This window comes from Symphalangus syndactylus, chromosome 7, assembly GCF_028878055.3.
Source record: "Symphalangus syndactylus isolate Jambi chromosome 7, NHGRI_mSymSyn1-v2.1_pri, whole genome shotgun sequence".
Taxonomy (NCBI): domain Eukaryota; kingdom Metazoa; phylum Chordata; class Mammalia; order Primates; family Hylobatidae; genus Symphalangus; species Symphalangus syndactylus.
Window position 1 is genome coordinate 15902057 of NC_072429.2, and position 17700 is coordinate 15919756.

The 17700-nt window shown below is 40.8% G+C and overlaps 1 protein-coding gene across 2 annotated transcripts in view; it reads right to left on the minus strand.

The window, feature by feature from the left end:
- Positions 1–211: 211 nt before the first annotated feature.
- GABRP (gamma-aminobutyric acid type A receptor subunit pi) overlaps positions 212–17700 on the minus strand; it is a 30048-nt gene continuing 12559 nt past the window's right edge. The window contains exons 6-10 of one of the 2 annotated variants that reach the window (XM_055285268.1): positions 16458–16540; positions 8422–8559; positions 5505–5657; positions 4496–4683; positions 212–2297 (exon numbers count right to left, since the gene is read on the minus strand). In XM_055285268.1, the coding sequence (XP_055141243.1) occupies positions 1995–2297; positions 4496–4683; positions 5505–5657; positions 8422–8559; positions 16458–16540 (865 nt within the window). In that variant the 3' untranslated portion in view covers positions 212–1994. The remainder of the gene's footprint in view (positions 2298–4495; positions 4684–5504; positions 5658–8421; positions 8560–16457; positions 16541–17700) is intronic. The other variant, XM_055285269.1, reaches the window with a different exon arrangement.

Genomic DNA, 17700 nt, shown 5'->3' on the forward strand with positions numbered 1-17700 from the left:
GAAAACATTGGCTGTGTCACCAGCATTTACTATTTGCTTGGCAGAAGATATTAATGGTAGGGTTAGTATGTGGGTCTTGAGCATATATGTGTACTGTCTGGGGTTGGGGGAACATGAGGATAGAAGAATGTGAGCCCATTGAGTTTGCACTGTGATACATACCTTCTCCAAATTGGATCTTATAACAATCATTGTATAGATGACCACTTGATTTGGTGGGTAGCTAATACGGTGTATTTATTTCATAGTTTCACATCTTTATCATTGTTTTTATATAATGCTTAAATGGGGTCTCAGAACAGATATTTCCTTTTAAACTTTTTTTTTTTAAAAATCACAAATATGATTGGCTCATACAACCACATTTCACCTAGTTTCACCAGCACCCCCACCCATTCCCATTAGAAACATTTTGTTAAAAAATCAGGTGATCAAACTCATAGAAACTGAATTGTGAGAAGTATAATGGGAAAAGGAATGAGAACCTATGGCTATAGGAAGTTACAGAAGGGAAACCATCTTTTAGAGCCATGGTTTATTTCTGACAGGAAAGGTAAAGCTGTGCATTTATTAGAACAGGAGGCTAAGAAATTAAAGATGGCAAGATTGTCTAAAATAACTGAGGCTGAACTGGAAGCCTTTACCCTGGCACACTCAAAAATCACTTTTGGTACTGTTGGCTGAGACTGGCCGAGGAATGTGCATCTCTGGCTGGATTTGGAGAGGACAGCTCACCCGCAACCTGAACATAGGTTCTGTAACGTATCTCACTGTTACTCAGAAAGTTCAGTACTCAGGGCCAGCATGCCCTGCTCATGCAGGATAAGCCACTCATAGTAGACCAGCTGGAAGGATCAGGGATCCAAGCAAAGCCAAGTTTACTTAAGCTAAGCCACTTGTTCCTGGGTCATGCAGTTTGTTTTCTAATAAGCATCATTCCTGATCATTAGAGCAAAGGGATGAATGCTCCTCTTGGAATGATACAGGGGACTTGCCACCGGGAAAGTATTGCTCAGTGTTAGAGTAGCAGCAATGACAGAATGACAGCGACTCTCTGAGTCAACCCAGTACTTTTAGTACCCCATCAGTATGTGAATAAAGGCAGCTAGAAAATGGACTCAATTCTGCAAGCCTTCATGGCAACAGCCCATATTAAGGCTCCTAGAACAAGTTAAAAAAGATCTTCCATTTCCATCCATGCGTGGGAAAAGGGCTTTAGTATTGTTTAGAATGGACGTGTGTATAATAATAAAATGATAAGATATGCATAGTGGGGGAATAAAGCCTCAGAGTCCTTCCAATGTGGGGAATCCAGTGTATCTTAGAACCAAGGGATTTGTTTAGATTATTGATCTACTAATTTTTTCTTCATTTATATTTGAATTTTCAGTGATAGGACTTCTTGGAATTTGGGGATAATTCTGTTGTGGTATTAAATAATATTCATTATTTAAAAACTCATCTTGGTATTGAGTTAGTGTATTGACTTCCAATGAATTGACATAAGCCCATGTTTCATTTTAACCAGGAACAAAAACTAGAAAATGTCACTCCCTAAATAGGCAACAATGTATTTTATAAGCACTGCAGAGATTTAGTAAAAAATATGTATGACTACTTTAGAAACAACTTCTGACACTTGAGGGTTACCCAATGGTCTCCTTCCCATTCTTTATACGAGGTAAATGCAAACCAGGGAGCCACCGAGTAAACAGCCCTGAGTACATTTGTAATCTTGGGCTCCATGGGGATGTCCTTGATTAAGATGAAAGAGGAATGGACTGATGTTTCTATTACAAGATGCTGTAATGCTAGGACTTCTACACAGCTTAGAATAATGGTTGGAGGTTCACTCTTTGAGCAGAAAGGCTCAAATATTATTTCAGTCACTTGTAGCACCATTGGATGTGGGTGCACACTTGGCCTAAAATACCATTTACATCATTATCTTGTCCTGTTGAAGGCCTATGGCATGCAAGAAATTTAATATTGACTCAAAAATACATGTAGTACGCCCAGTAAAATACATTGGCTAGCATAAAAATCAAAGGAAACAGTAGTTTGGAATAGTGATCAATATTACTGGGGTTTTGAATTGTGAAATAATCAACAATCCTGCCCATCTTTTCTCGGAAGACAAACTTGAACTTGTCGCTAGTTTTCATTGTCAAGTCACTGTAGTCAACATTGTCACTGGAAATTTCAATGCTGGCAAAGCTGATCTTCCGTTTAAAGCTGGAGATGGAGCTGTTGATGATATTAGTAATACTGACTTCTTCCACTTCCTTCGTTGTCCCCTAGTTCATAGACAATGCAGTTAGCTTAAAAGACTTGACTCAGCAAAATAAATAAGTAGGTAATGAGCTAATAAAAAGTTTAGAGGCCTAAGTATTGAATAATTAGACTTAATAGAGAGTGGCATTGAGTGCTTCAGAAATTGGCCAATAAGCCAGGCTTGGGCTCCTGTTACCCTGTTTGGAGACACCTATTTCTACGTCACCAGCATATATAACAGGAGGAGTAACCATGGCCCACTGTGGATATCCTGAGCAGTGTGCCAGATGCAAAATGCTCAGGCTTCGAAGTTAGTGGACCTGGGTTCAAATTCCATTCGGCCTCTCACTATTGTGAAACTTTAGTCACCTCAATCCCTCTAAGACTTGATTTCCTCGCCTGCCAAATGGTGATTGGTATTGCCATCTTGAGACTGATGGGAAGATTAAATGGTAAAAAATGGAAAGCGTCTGGTAGGTGTTTGATGACTTCAATTCTGTTCCAGGGAGAAAGGAGTAACTGATTATGAGAGATAATAGAAATCAGCTGTGTCTTAAAGGCTTTGCCACCAAAGCAGAAATAGTGATGCTTCCTGCCATTGCAAGGAGTTGCCATTCTCCAACATGGCTGGGGTCAACTCCCAGGAATGTGGGAGTGTAGTGAAGTCAGAGAGAGTGTGGTTTGGATCCTTGGCCAGGCCACTTGCTAGGTGTGGGGTCTTATGGGAGTTACCATATCACTGTATAGGACAATGAAATGAGTACCATTATTATCCCAATCTTACTCTTGAGAAATCTGCCACATCAATGAGTGGCAGATTTCTCAAGAGCAAAATTGGGATAATAATGGTACTCATTCCGTTATGTTGTTGGATGAACTAAAGGAGATGTTGATGGATGTTTAGGACACAGCGAGTACTCCGTAGTGCAGTGATTATCATATAAACAGCAAAATAAGGGCTTTCTGGTGTCTTTAGAGGAGCCTGTCAGTATTTCACCAATGTCCATTTTGCCAATCTAGCAAATCCAGATTTTTTGGGGGCGTGGGGAGGTAATTCAACTTCCTTCTTCCCTCATAAGGAAGCCTAAGGGAGCAAAATAAATGAAAGCCGTGTTCCTCTTTGGCTGGCACACGTGGTCATTTGCCTTTGGTGCTTGGATGACATGACCGTGAAACATTACTCACTGTAGCCAAACACAAGGGAAAAAGCAACTGGATCTCTGGGTCATTTTGATTCCTCATTCTTCACTAGTAGATACTTTGTGGTCCTAGCACTTTGCTAAAGGTGGGCACCTCTTCTGAACTGGATCCCTATCATTTTCTTGCTTCTTAGCATGAACTTTAGTATGCCATTATCTATCAAATTTGGCTTCCAAATAACACTAGGGGTCCATGGACCTGTAAAGAGTGATAGTTAAGAGCATGGTCCAATGCTCACTGCAAGTGGGAATAGTGGATAAGTGTCAGGCTTTGGAACCAAGTAGGTTTAGGTTGGAATCCCGTCTCTACCTCTTAGTATCCATATCCCCTACGGTAAGTCTCTTTCCCTTCTTGTTATCAGATTTCATAAATTTAAAAAGGGAGGTAACCTCATTGGGTTGTTATGAGCATTTAAAATAATATAATATTTGCAAAAGGCTTGTTACTGTGTCTGGCACATGTAGATGCTTGATAAATAATGACTATTATTATTATTTAGAGAGCTGGACTACAGTGTTCCACTGCTAAATTAAAATAATGACAGTTTTTCTCAATTAGCAGAAAAATATGCTAACCAAGAAATTTGTCACAATCCAATATTTCCATACATTTTTCAGTAAAGCATTACTTGTATAATTTCAGGACACAATAATGCAACAAAAGAATTAAATAGTAAATATATATTAATCTGAAATGTGCAAGCAGCTGATCATGTTTTGTTCATATTGGATTCTTCATGGATGCTTGCTCCTGTGGTTGTGATTTTATGCTGCATACAGATAACATATTTTCTGCTGGAAAATTAAACATATTAATATCTCATTGTATTTGGTGAAAAGAATGGTCTTTTTCAAGGGGCACCATGACTTCCAGCTGTTCCCACCTGAACAAGAATAAGACTCACTGGAGCACAGGGAATCACTGGGGGTGGAGTGGGGATAGAAGCCAGGTCCAGCCCATGTCTACAGATCAGCACATGGCACCAGTGATGGATCATACACAGGGCCCTCAAGACTCTTACCCTATCTTTGGCTGCCATCTGCTGTAAGGAACTGTAGTGAGCAACTGCGTATTCCAGCAAGGCCCCAAACACGAAGCTAAAGCAGATCCCCAGGTACACATCGATGGCCTTGATGAAGCAGTTGGTGTTGGGAAGAGAAGTGCGGGACCCGATCATCAGTGTGGTCATTGATAACACGGTCGTCACTCCTGGGAAAACAGGCAGGGGATGTTCCTACAAAGTGACTGGTTAGTCCTCCACCATAGCCTGGCAGAATGTCCCCATATGAGAATTGGCAGGGTGAGGGCAAGACCCAGAAATGGAATGCATCTCATTTTGAAAAGTCTGCGACCTTCTAGAATAGGGTTGATTTGTCCATTTTGTACAGATATGAGGGATGTGTTTGTTTAAATGTTTCACGTTCTGTCTTCTCCTGGGAGGGGGTGATAAATACGCAAAAGAACTGACAATAGACCATCTAAGCACAATGATCCCTTACTTGTCACTGTAAAACAAGTTTAAAAATGCACCACTCCTGGCAGGGCACGGTGGCTCACACCTGTAATCCCAGCACTTTGGGAGGCTAAGGTGGGCAGATCACTTGAGGTCAGGAGTTCAGGACCAGCCTGGACAACATGGTGAAAAACCATCTCTACTAAAAATACAAAAATAAGTTGGGCATAATGGCACATGCCTGTAGTCCTAGCTACCCGGGATGCTAAGGCAGGAGAGTCACTTGAACCTGGAAGGCAGAGGTTGCAGTGAGCTGAGATCACACCAGTCCACTCCAACCTGGGTGACAAGAGTGAAATTCCGTCTCCAAAAAAAAAAAAACAAACAAACAAACAAAAAACCCAAACTCCTAAAGTAGTCTCTTTCTGTCTCTCTCTTTCTTTCTCTGTAAAAGAATCTCCCAAGAAAACAACTCTTGGAACTGCCTTAGGAATATCAATAAAGACAATGGTAAAAGGAAAAAAAAGTAAGTACCTGATAAGCTAGTTCTTAGAAATCTCCTATTAGAGCTGCTTACCAATGCAGGTTCTTGCAGGGACCGAGTCGAGAGAGATCCAAAATGAAACCCAGGACAACACCACCAGGAAAGTGGAAGGAACGTAGGTTTCCAAAATGAAATACAGAACATTCCTCCGGAGCTCAAACTGTAAGACCAATCTAGTGTAATTTCCTGAAAGGGTAAACAACAGATAGGAAATTGTGTCTGTTCGTGTAGCAAGTGGTTTCTCTATGGGATGCTTAACTATATGTACATTAAGCCCTCTGTCATTGATCTAAATCTGGTTATGTATGAACTGTCATTATGATTTCCACAGGAGACATTGCTGTTGTTGCATTGAATGGGATTTATGGGGGCGCTGTCCTGCCTTATGTCCATCTTGGGCTTTTCTGAATCACAGTATTCCTACAGCAGTGCAATCAATACTGGTTTTCTTGACGTCTGCCTCGCTAGACAGTGAGTTCCTTGGGGGCAAACACTGAATCTTTCAGTTCTGCACTCACAAAGTAGTTGTTCAATAAATACCTATTTATTGAAGATTACCTGTGACCATCTGTTTCTCAAGGAATACGATGGAATAGACCTAATGGACCTATTAAATATAAGTGAATTTTTGATGATTTCAGAGGCACCCCAGATTTTATACTACTTCAGGGCCATCCTTAGGAAACTAGCAGTGTATTCTAGATGTGGGAAAGGCATGTGTTAGAGAGCTATCAGTAACAGAATTCTGTGTGGCAAATAGGCTACTGTAGCACAAAACATATGTCCATGGGTTAGAGTCCCAAGCTCTGCTCCCGCTGTGCTTCTATTATGGGGAGGTGAGCAGTAGTGGCCAGCATTGGTGTGGATGGATGAATGAAGCTGTTATCCTCTGGGAACAGGAAAAGTCCAGCTTAGATCATTGTTGGGGGAAAACAGGATAGTGAATGGGAGCTGCTCCAACCCCCTGTCACCCCCAAATTAAAGCCTGAAATTAGAAATTATACCATTAAATAAACAACAGACATATGCCTGGAGTAATATAGTATAGAATAAAAATATGTACTTTTAGAGCTTGGTGAGACCCTAGAGATTACTTATTATTTTACTTTATTGGTGGGTAAATTGAGACACAGGAAGTTTTAGTGATTTGAAAAGGACCTGGAGTTGATGTTAGAAGAAAGAATAAAAACCAGGTCTTTTGCCCGTTTGCCCAGGGATGTTTTATCAGTCTACACTGCCTGCGTTATTTCCTTGATTTTGAAAGTCAATGTTTTAAAAACAAACAAGCAAACCTTAGAATCAACATTTGACTAAATAACGACCCTCTTTTGTACCTAAAAAGGGTGGTTATGTGCTACATGAGATTACATAATTTTTAAAACTGAAGCCATTTTTTTATATGAACCCCACCCAACTTGGGAATCCAGATTTGGTAAACTATGACTGCATAGCCCTAATTTACAAAGTTGTCTTTAAAAATAAAGTGTATTTATTTGCCCGTTATAAAAATAATACATGATAATTACTTAAAATTTGGGAAATAAGGCCAGGCATCGTGGCTCATGCCTGTAATCCCAGCACTTTGGGAGGCCAAGGCAGGTGGGTTGCTGGAGCTCAGGAGTTCGAGACCACCCTGGGAAACATGATGTAACCTCATCTCTACAATAATACAAAAAATTACCCAGGCGTGATGGCACACACCTATAGTCCCAGCTACCAGGGAGACTGAGATGGGAGGATCACTCAAGCCCAGAAGGTGAAGGTTGCCGTGAGCTGAGATTGCGCCACTGCACTCTAGCCTAGGTGACACTAGAGTGAGACACTATCTCAAATAAATAAAATAAAATAAAGTAAAATAAAATAAAATAATAATTAAATAAATAAAGAAAAAAGAAAAGAAAAATTCGGAAAATAAGAAAAGTAGGGGGAAAAGATCACCTTTCCTTCTATTCCAGTCTTTTCTCTATACATAGCCTTTAATTTCTAATTTTCATGTAGCCATGATCTTGGTGTGACTTATGATTTTTAATGTCACCTAGGCTCAACTAAAATACACAGCAGGCCGGGCACAGTGGCTCATGCCTGTAATCCCAGCACTTTGGGAGGCCAAAGCAGGTGGATCACTTGAGGTCAGGAGTTCGAGACCAGCCTGGCCAACATGGCGAAACCCCCTCTCTACCAAAAATACAAAAATTAGCCGGGCGTGCTGGAGGATACCTGTAATCCCAGCTACTCAGGAGGCTGAGGCACAAGAATCGCTTGAACCTTGGAGGCGAAGGTTGCAGTGAGCCGAGATCGTGCCACTGCACTCCAGCCTGGGTGACAGACTTTGTCTCAAATAAATAAAATAAAATACGTAGTAATTTTTTAGGGTGCAAATATTGATGAGAATAAGCGTTCTTAAGATTATCATAAAGAAGTGCGAGGAAAATGCCAGCTGCTTATATATAACATCACATCTTTCAAAACATGTCTATGTAAAATCGCCAAAGACCAAGAGATGCATTTCTGGTAAATGAAATGAAAATACTTCCTGCCACGTTGGCAATAATTAGAGTGCTCATGCTCTTGTCGGGCATTGCTGCTGTCTTTTTCATTTTTGAGCTGTATTCTTATTTTTATTCTTCAGTGTCAGAGAACCAGTGTTCCAGTGAGAAATATGAATAAATTTTATGCATGAGGGAGGCACGGAATTTGAGCAATCATTAGCAAATATCTGGAGGTACATGGTGCAAGGCTTCAGAGCTGGTCTGTTCCTCAGTGTCTGTTCCTCAGTGGACCGTTTTAATACTGGGTGTGGAGGAGGTGGAATTGCTCAGCCCAAACCCTACTGTTCCCCTCCACTGCATCTCAAAGAGGTAAAGTGAGAAGACGATATTTCTGACTCAGAGAGCAACCCTACATCTCAGTTCATTTATTTTTATTTCATACAGTTTGTCACATGAGTTACCTGTCTCCTGCTGCGATCTGGTGACTAAGGTGAAATAACGCTCTATGGTGTACTGAGCAAGCCGCAGGTGTTCCAGTCCACGCACGGAGTCGTTCCCTCTCAGCCAGGTGAACTCCACGTCATTTCCATCATAGCCCCCTGGCAAATAAAATGGAGCCCTGGTCAGTGCAACGGTGTTCCAGATTGAACTGGTCTCGTCTGGAAAATGCTATAATATGGAGACAGTATGAGTTCTTTCTTCATGGTGATAAGTCCAAGGACAATCCCATGCAGAACTTGGCATGATTTCCCAAGGGCAATTGCAACGTCTGCTCTGAATGAAGTGACCTGCTAGGACGATTTGCTGTCAATCGAGAGCTGGTCTTGTGTAAGGTATTGCGTAGATCTGGTGGATGATAAGTCATTAGAAGTGGCCTCCCCCATTATTTAAATTACATTTGTTAAGCACCTATCTGTGAACACACAAAGATACTGCCTTTCAAGGTTGTATAATAGCTCTGATGATATTTTCAGGGACTTAAGAACTGATCTGTTCATATTTCCGTATTGGCATAAATGCAAAAACAAAAACAAAAAACCCGCTTTATTAAAGCCTGTAAAAATGCATGTTAGATAAGTCTCAAAGCAGTTTAATTAATATAGTTGATAATAGTAACAATAGTTACCTTTTGAACATTTATAAGTACTTTATACATTATGTCACTAATGTTCTTGTAAACTTGCAAGGTAGCCATTTCTATATTTCTTCAATTCTAAGATGGACATTTCTTTACATTTTCTGAAATTGAACTGGATCTTGTAGTTGATTTATATCTATATAATACATATAGTAGTGTATATATGTATTTAAATATATAATAAAGCTTATATTTTTTCCTGAAATGTTATTATTCAATAAATGCTGTTCCATAAAACTCAGTCACTATGATGATTTTCCCACATTATTCTTGAAAACTTTCAGATTCAGAGGGGTTGCATAACTTCCTCAGGATAACAAGGCAAGCAAGAAACAAAGTTACCTTAGGAAAGTTTAATCCCAAAGTCTATGAGTGACGATGATAATAATACCTATCATTTAATAAGCAATTGCATTTCCAAGTGCTTTACAACATTATCATCTCATTTAACCCTCAATGTATCTCTTTGAGAAGATACATGAATGGTTCATAAGCAAACAAAAAGATACCCAACATCCCTAGTCATTAGGGAAATGCAAATCAAAACCACAATAAAATGCCTCACACCCATTAGAATGGCTGTAATAAAAAAGACAGACAATAACGAAGGTCAGCACATGCAGAAGCTGGAACATTAGCTAGTGGGAATGTGAAATGGTACAACCACTTTGGAAAACAGTAACAAGGTAGCAATTTCTTAAAAACTTAAATATATATTTACCATTTGACCCAGCATTCCACTCCTAGGTATCTGTCCAAGAGAAATGAAACCCTGTCCACAGAAAGACTCACACACCAGTGTTCATAGCAGCACTACTTATAATAGCCAAAAGGTGGAAACCAAATGTCCATCAACTGATGAATCAATAAATAAAATTTGATATATATATCTATCTCACATGAATATATATATATATATATATATATATGCATACAAAGAAATACTACTCAGTAATAAAAAGGAATAAAGTTCTGATGCATGCCATAACATGTGTGAACCTCAAAAACATGCTAAGTGAAAGAAACCAGATGCAAAAGACCACATAGGGGTGGGCATGGTGGCTCATGCCTGTAATCCCAGCACTTTGGGAGGCCGAGGCAGGTGGATCACCTGTGGTCGGGAGTTTGAGACCAGCCTGGCCAACATGGTGAAACCCTGTCTCTACTAAAAATACAAAAATTAGCCAGGCATGGCAGTGCATGCCAGCTACTTGGGAGGCTGAGATAGGAGAATCACTTGAACCTGGGAGGTGGAGGTTGCAGTGAGCCTAGATTGTGCCATTGCACTCCAGCCTGGACAACCAGAGCTTTGGACAAAACTCTGTCTCAAAACCAACCAACCAACCAACCAACCACATAGTGCATGATTCCATTTATAAGAAATATCCAGAAAAGGCACATTCATACAGACAGCAAGTGGGTTAGTCATTGCCTGGGAGCTGGTGATGGGAAAGAGGCGTGACTGCAGAGGGGTACAGGAGTCTCTTTGGGGTGATGGAAATATTCTAACAATGACATGTGGTGATGGTTGCACTACTCGGAAATGTACTAAAAATCTTTGAACTGTACAATTAAAATGGGTGAATTGTATGGTATATAAGTCATACCCCAATAAAGCTGTTAAAAAACAACTCTGAGTCAGACACTATTATTCTTCCCACTTCACTGATAGGAAACTGAGGTCCAGAGACATTAGTTACTCACCCGGAGTCACAGAGCTAGTGATGGCAAAACCCAGTGATTTCAGTACCTGTGATCTTAAACATAAATCTATATTGCCTTTGTTTTCAAAGGCTACTGGGAAATGTGATGCCGGTGTTGGAACTAACGTTTTATTAAGTCTCACAGTACGGTATCCATTGTCTAGCAAGGGTCATCTCTCCCTTCCCAGGGAAGAGAAATATAGCTATACACTCTTAGGGGATTTCCAGGTAAAAACTGTCTGTGGACTTTCCCTTGGAAGCATCCAAACATGTACTAAAGTCAGGGGTCTAAATATGGCTACCATCCCACATTAAAAAAAAATCTATGAAAGTGGGTAGTACAAGTTTCTACCTGGACACTCTGACTTTATAACTAGTAAATGCTCACGATCATTACATTATGGGCTCTCTGTCCCTGGGTGAATAAAGAAAACTGTGGGATGGTATCAGTTCTTTTCCAGAGATGGTACTTAGAAAAAAACCCATAGTGAGGTTTCTGTACCCAAACGCTGCTAATAAACATTCAGAGAAAGCTCCCTCCACTCACTGGGGATGGTATTTGTGAAACAGAGCCTGAAGTTTCCAGGAGAATCTCTCTCCTGGGATTTGAGATGAGCCCAGCCACCATACACGGAAGGTAATTGCTTTTTCCATGTGAGACTGAAAATGAGTTCTCTTTTTGATAACCTCAAGTTTTATTCTGCCAGCAAACAGCTGTATTGCTTCAAGAAGGTTCTGCATACATTTAATCAATAAGATAATTAATCTGTTTGTCTGGGTCTTTAATTAAATGTCTGCTTCTGAAAAATGGCTTCTGCTTCATAATGGCTGTGCTTCTCAGATGCTGCCCACTTGTGACCTTACGTAAGGAGTGCCCACTGCTCTCCAGAGCTTGACTATAGTTTCTCCCTCCACACACAAGCCCTACCTTGATGCCTTAATAAATCACATCTGCAATGTTGTTTGCATATCACAGGTGCCCCAGTTTGGTGGGCATTTCAGAGTGGTTTAGGAACAATGGAGATTACTTAACAATACTACGGAGTTCATTCATCCCACATCAACTTAGAGTTAAATCCTCATTTTTCATCGCAGGCAAATCCTCAGATTACAGTTTAGATGCCCATTTACTGGCATGACTGTATGAGCTTTATATCTATCAAGCAATTTCTTTTAAAAGTTGGAAGCACGCGTGGTAAATGTCAAGGATGGCTTTGCATATTTGCCATTCCTTCTGCTGTGTTCCTTCTTGTATATAATCCTCATCTTAGCAGATTCTGAGTTCCCACTCCTTGTCTCTTGGTCCATTCCAGCTGATGCCCTACGTCTCACTCCAAGTGACATTTTCCCTAGGAAAACTCTGACCCCCCTATTACTTTTCATTGTTGTAACTCATTCTGTTATAATCATTTAAAGTCCCGCACCCTCTATTAGACAGTAGAGTTCTCGAAGACTGCAGCATTACTTTCATCTGTGTATTACAAACATCTACCACAGTACCTCACATAGAATAGTCATTTAATGGTTGAATGGATGAATTGAATGTATTTAAATGAGGATAGACAGATGGAACCCAACCAGCCATCCACACTGGCTGGAGACTTTAGTGGGACAATATATAAAACTAAAATATTAGAATGAGAAAAAAGACTTTCCTTAGCAGACACAGGAGAGGACAAACACTGGTCTTGGTCCTGGCAATGCAAGGGAACTGGCACAGGGATATGTCTGGGGCCACTGTGTGGTAATCAGGTTGCAATTCAGTTGAACATTCTGGCAGGATTTGGGGAATCCAACAAAAGCGTCACAAGGTAACTCAATTTGGGGAACAATGATGATAATAAATGGACACTGGAGAAATTGGGAAGGAGTTATTAAAAGATTTTCATTATCCCCATATTACTGTTTAAAAGCACTTTATGGTTTTACTCAAGATAAATAAAGCAGCTCAGATCACAAACAAGCCACTGGAACAAACTTCCTATGTGACTCTCCAGCCCAGTGGAAGGGCTATTAGAGTTCAGGGAACTTTGGACCTTGGGGCTATTCCACCTGGGTTCAAGTCCCAGTGTGGCTACTTCACTTTCCCTTGGGAAAATTGCCAAATCCTAATGAACCTCAATTTCTCTATCTGCAAGATGGGAAAAACAATATATATCTCTCAGGATTGTTTGTAAGGTATCTAGTATAGTGCCAGACATGGATTAAGTAATTGTTAAATGAATGCTACAGTATTTATTGGGAAAATAATATTTATTACTATATATATATTTTTTGAGATGGAGTCTTGTTCTTGTTGCCCAGGCTGGAGTGCAATGGCACGATCTTGGCTCACTGCAACCTCCACCTCCTGAGTTCAAGTGATTCTCCTGCCTCAGCCTCCCAAGTAGCTGGGATTACAGGCACCCACCATCACATCTGGCTAATTTTTGTATTTTTAGTAGAGATGGGGTTTCACCATGTTGGCCAGGCTGGTCTTGAACTCCAGACCTCAAGTAATCTGTCCACTTTGGCCTCCCAGAGTGCTGGGATTATAGGCGTGAGCCACAGTGCCCTGCCCATTTATTACTATTATTGTTAACAAAAAAGTTTTTTGGTCAAGGAGATTGGGGCAACAGCAGATTGAGGTCATAAAACACATTTTGTTACCTCCTCCAAGAAGTCTTTCCTCACTAGCCTCTCTACTTCCTTTGCAATGGAGAGTGAGGTTTCTCTTCTTATCACAGTGCTTTGCATAGAAAAAAGAAATAAAATAGCGTTTTAGACATGAAGTCCTTGCCAATGCCTATGTCCTGAATAGTATTGCCTAGGTTTTCTTCTAGGGTTTTTATGGTTTTAGGTCTAACATTTAAGTCTTTAATCCATCTTGAATTAATTTTTGTTTAAGGTGTGAGGAAGGGATCCAGTTTCAGCTTTCTACATATGGCTAGCCAGTTTTCTCAGCACCATTTGTTAAATAGGGAATCCTTTCCCCATTTCTTGTTTTTGTCAGGTTTGTCAAAGATCAGATAGTTGTAGATGTGTGGTATTATTTCTGAGGGCTCTGTTCTGTTCCATTGGTCTATATCTCTGTTTTGGTACCAGTACCATGCTGTTTTGGTTATTGTAGCCTTGTAGTATAGTTTGAAGTCAGGTAGCGTGATGCCTCCAGCTTTGTTCTTTTGGCTTAGGATTGACTTGGCAATGTGGGCTCTTTTTTGGTTCCATATGAACTTTAAAGTAGTTTTTTCCAATTCTGTGAAGAAAGTCATTGGTAGCTTGATGGGGTTGGCATTGAATCTATAAATTACTTGGGCAGTATGGCCATTTTCACGATATTGATTCTTCCTATCCACGAGCATGGAATGTTCTTCCATTTGTTTGTGTCCTCTTTTATTTTGTTGAGCAGTGGCAACAAAAGCCAAAATTGACAAGTGGGATCTAATTAAACTAAAGAGCTTCTGCACAGCAAAAGAAACTACCATCAGAGTGAACAGGCAACCTACAGAATGGGAGAAAATTTTTGCAATCTACTCATCTGACAAAGGGCTAATATCCAGAATCTACAAAGAACTCAAACAAATTTACAAGAAAAAAACAAACAACCCCATCAAAAAGTAGGCAAAGGATATGAACAGACACTTCTCAAAAGAAGATATTTAGGCAGCCAATAGACACATGAAAAAATGCTCATCATCACTGACCATCAGAGAAATGCAAATCAGAACCACAATGAGATACCGTCTCACACCAGTTAGAATGGCAACCATCAAAAAGTCAGGAAACTACAGGTGCTGGAGAGGATGTGGAGAAATAGGAACACTTTTACACTGTTGGTGGGACTGTAAACTAGTTCAACCATTGTGGAAGTCAGTGTGGCGATTCCTCAGGGATCTTGAAGTAGAAATACCATTTGACCCAGCCATCCCATTACTGGGTATATACCCAAAGGAATATAAATCATGCTGCTATAAAGACACATGCACACGTATGTTTATTGCGGCACTACTCACAATAGCAAAGACTTGGAACCAACCAAAATGTCCAACAATGATAGACTGGATTAAGAAAATGTGGCACATATACACCATGGAATACTATGCAGCCATAAAAGATGATGAGTTCATGTCCTTTGTAGGGACATGGATGAAGCTGGAAACCATTATTCTCAGCAAACTATCACAGGGACAAAAAACAAAACACCGCATGTTCTCACTCATAAGTGGGCATTGAACAATGAGAACACTTGGACACAGGAAGGGGAACACAGGAAGTGTGGGAGGAGGGGGGAGGGATAGCATTAGGAGATGTACCTAATGTAAATGATGAGTTAACGGGTGCAGCACACCAACATGGCACATGTATACATATGTAACAAACCTGCATGTTGTGCACATGTACCCTAGAACTGAAAGTATAATAAAAATATATACATAAAACAAAAAAAAAAAAGAAAAAGTAAATAAAGTCTTTGTGATTTTCTAGACCTAAAAAGGTAGCCCTGGACATACTTGCTGACAAATGAAGAGTACATTGATGAAAAGTCCATGACCTTTTTCATCAGCTTCTACTGGGACCTGTGGCTGATTTGATCTTGGGAGAGTAAGGGTGGGTGGGTGGCAAAGAACATGGTCATAGAACTCATCTGGAACCATAGACCCTTTGAGAGTTAGTAACCAGATAGATGGCATAAATTAAATATTAAAAGTTTAGGTCTCAGGGGCTAGTCTATATTTGTTGTTACCAAAATGTTTTTTATAAAATGATTGTCCCACAAAATGCTCATGAAAGAAGATTCCATGGTTTAAAACGTTTGGGAAGTGCTACCACTCCTTCTTGGAATTTCAAGTGGAAGTAACTTATTAGAGCCTGTTAAAAACTCTGCAGCAGGCCAGGTGCAGTGGCTCACGCCTGTAATCCCAGCACTTTGGGAGGCTGAGGCGGGCAGATCACGAGGTCAGGAGATTGAGACTATCCTGGCTAACATGGTGAATCCCTGTCTCTACTAAAAATACAAAAAATTAGCCGGGCATGGTGTCAGGCGCCTGTGGTCCCAGCTACTCGGGAGGCCGAGGCAGGAGAATGGTGTGAACCTGGGAGGCGGAGCTTGCAGTGAGCCAAGATCATGCCACTGCACTCCAGCTTGGGCGACAGAGCGAGACTCTGTCTCAAAACAAAACAAAACAAAAAACTCTGCAGCAAAGAAGAATGTTAATACTTAAGGCTTTATGAGTCATCTGGTCTCTATCACAAATACTCAACTCTGCCACTGCAGTGCAAAAGTAGCTACAGACAATATGTAAGTACATGGGCATGACTGTGCTTTAGTAAAACTTCCTTTGCAGAAACAGGTGATGGGCTGGATTTGGCACACCAGCTGTTGTTTGCTGACCCCTGGCCTAGACCACCAACTACATTAAAGCATTTCCTTTGGTTTTCTTGTCCACTCATAGGTGGAGATATCTGGTACTAATGCATAATTGTTCTCCCCAAAAGATATTAGGCATGTCTTCGAGAAGTCTCTAAATCTGTCTGGAAGTACGGTCAGAAGGGCTGAATCCACAATGAATCAACATTAAGAAAAGAAAGGTCACTATGTATGAGATACTTTTCATGAATACACAGACCTAAGTCACCCAGGAAAATCATCTCAGGAGCCTGTAGGATGTATACTTACAGCTTTCCAGCTGCAACTTGCATGTCTGTGTGTCCATGGGGTATTTAGACAGATCCATGTTACATGCAACAGTTGTTGTGATTCTAAGAAGGAAAAATGGGTTCAAAAACAGTATTATGAGGAAGCTATAGAAAGTTCACATTCCCTTCCAAGGCCCACTCAAAGAAGACTTTCACTTGAACTCTTAAACGAACATGTAGCTTGGAGTCTGCAACTAAAGCATCCTTGAGGTTCTGGGTGCTAAGGAACGTGCATGAGGCTTGGTTAAACCTGGGTCGAGAGTAGAGGAAGTTGGAATGCTGGCCATTCAAGGGGCAAAACTTCTGGCAGTATCACAGAACAGACAGATGCATTGGCTCGAGATGCTTTAGCATCCAGTTTTCAAATTTAATCTTCCTGACAGACCTGGGTGGACCTGGAACAGTGTTCACCGTCACTATCGTCACCACTTGACAGCAGGCATAGGGACTTGTGTAGGCTCACGTGGCTCTGAGTGGCAGAACTGAGGCTGGAGCTTAGGTCTCCTGGCTGTGCTCTTCTCACGAGGCCCTGCCTCCTCATGGGAACCAGGATGCAGAGGTAGTGGGGGCCCCAGGCACTGTGGCTTTGGGGGCTTAACCCCAGAGATATTCAATTAAAGGTCAGTTAAGCCCTCACAGGGGAGATTGCATTCGCCAGGCCTCTATCTTCCTTTTTCTTCAGTGTCATACATTTTTATTCAGCATCCTTATTTATTAAGCACCATGCTAGGTACCTGGGGGTAATGGAGGTGATTACAGAACGGTGCTCACCTCCAGGATGCTCACTCACACTCCCTTTAGGGAGACAGAGACTAACAATAGCTATGGTTTACTGAGTGCTTACTGTGAGCCAGTCCCTGGGCTGAGTGCTTTGCATGCGTTACCACTTTGAACAGCTCTAATAGGTAGGAAATATTTTAATTCTCATTTTACTGCTGATGAAACTGAGGCTCTGAGAGTCAAGTAACTTGCCTAAGGTCACAGAGCTGCTGAGGGACAGAGCAGGGACTTGTACCAAAATCTTTATGATTCTAGAGCCAGGCTATTAAAACATCACTCATTATTTGTAATCCTTACACAATATTGATTATGTTGTGTGCCATAATACAGACAGACACACGTGTACACACAAATGCATGCACACACTCACACACCCACATTCACACATTGCTGTGGGAACATGGGGAAGGGGAACATTAATGATGATTGGAATTGAGGTCAAA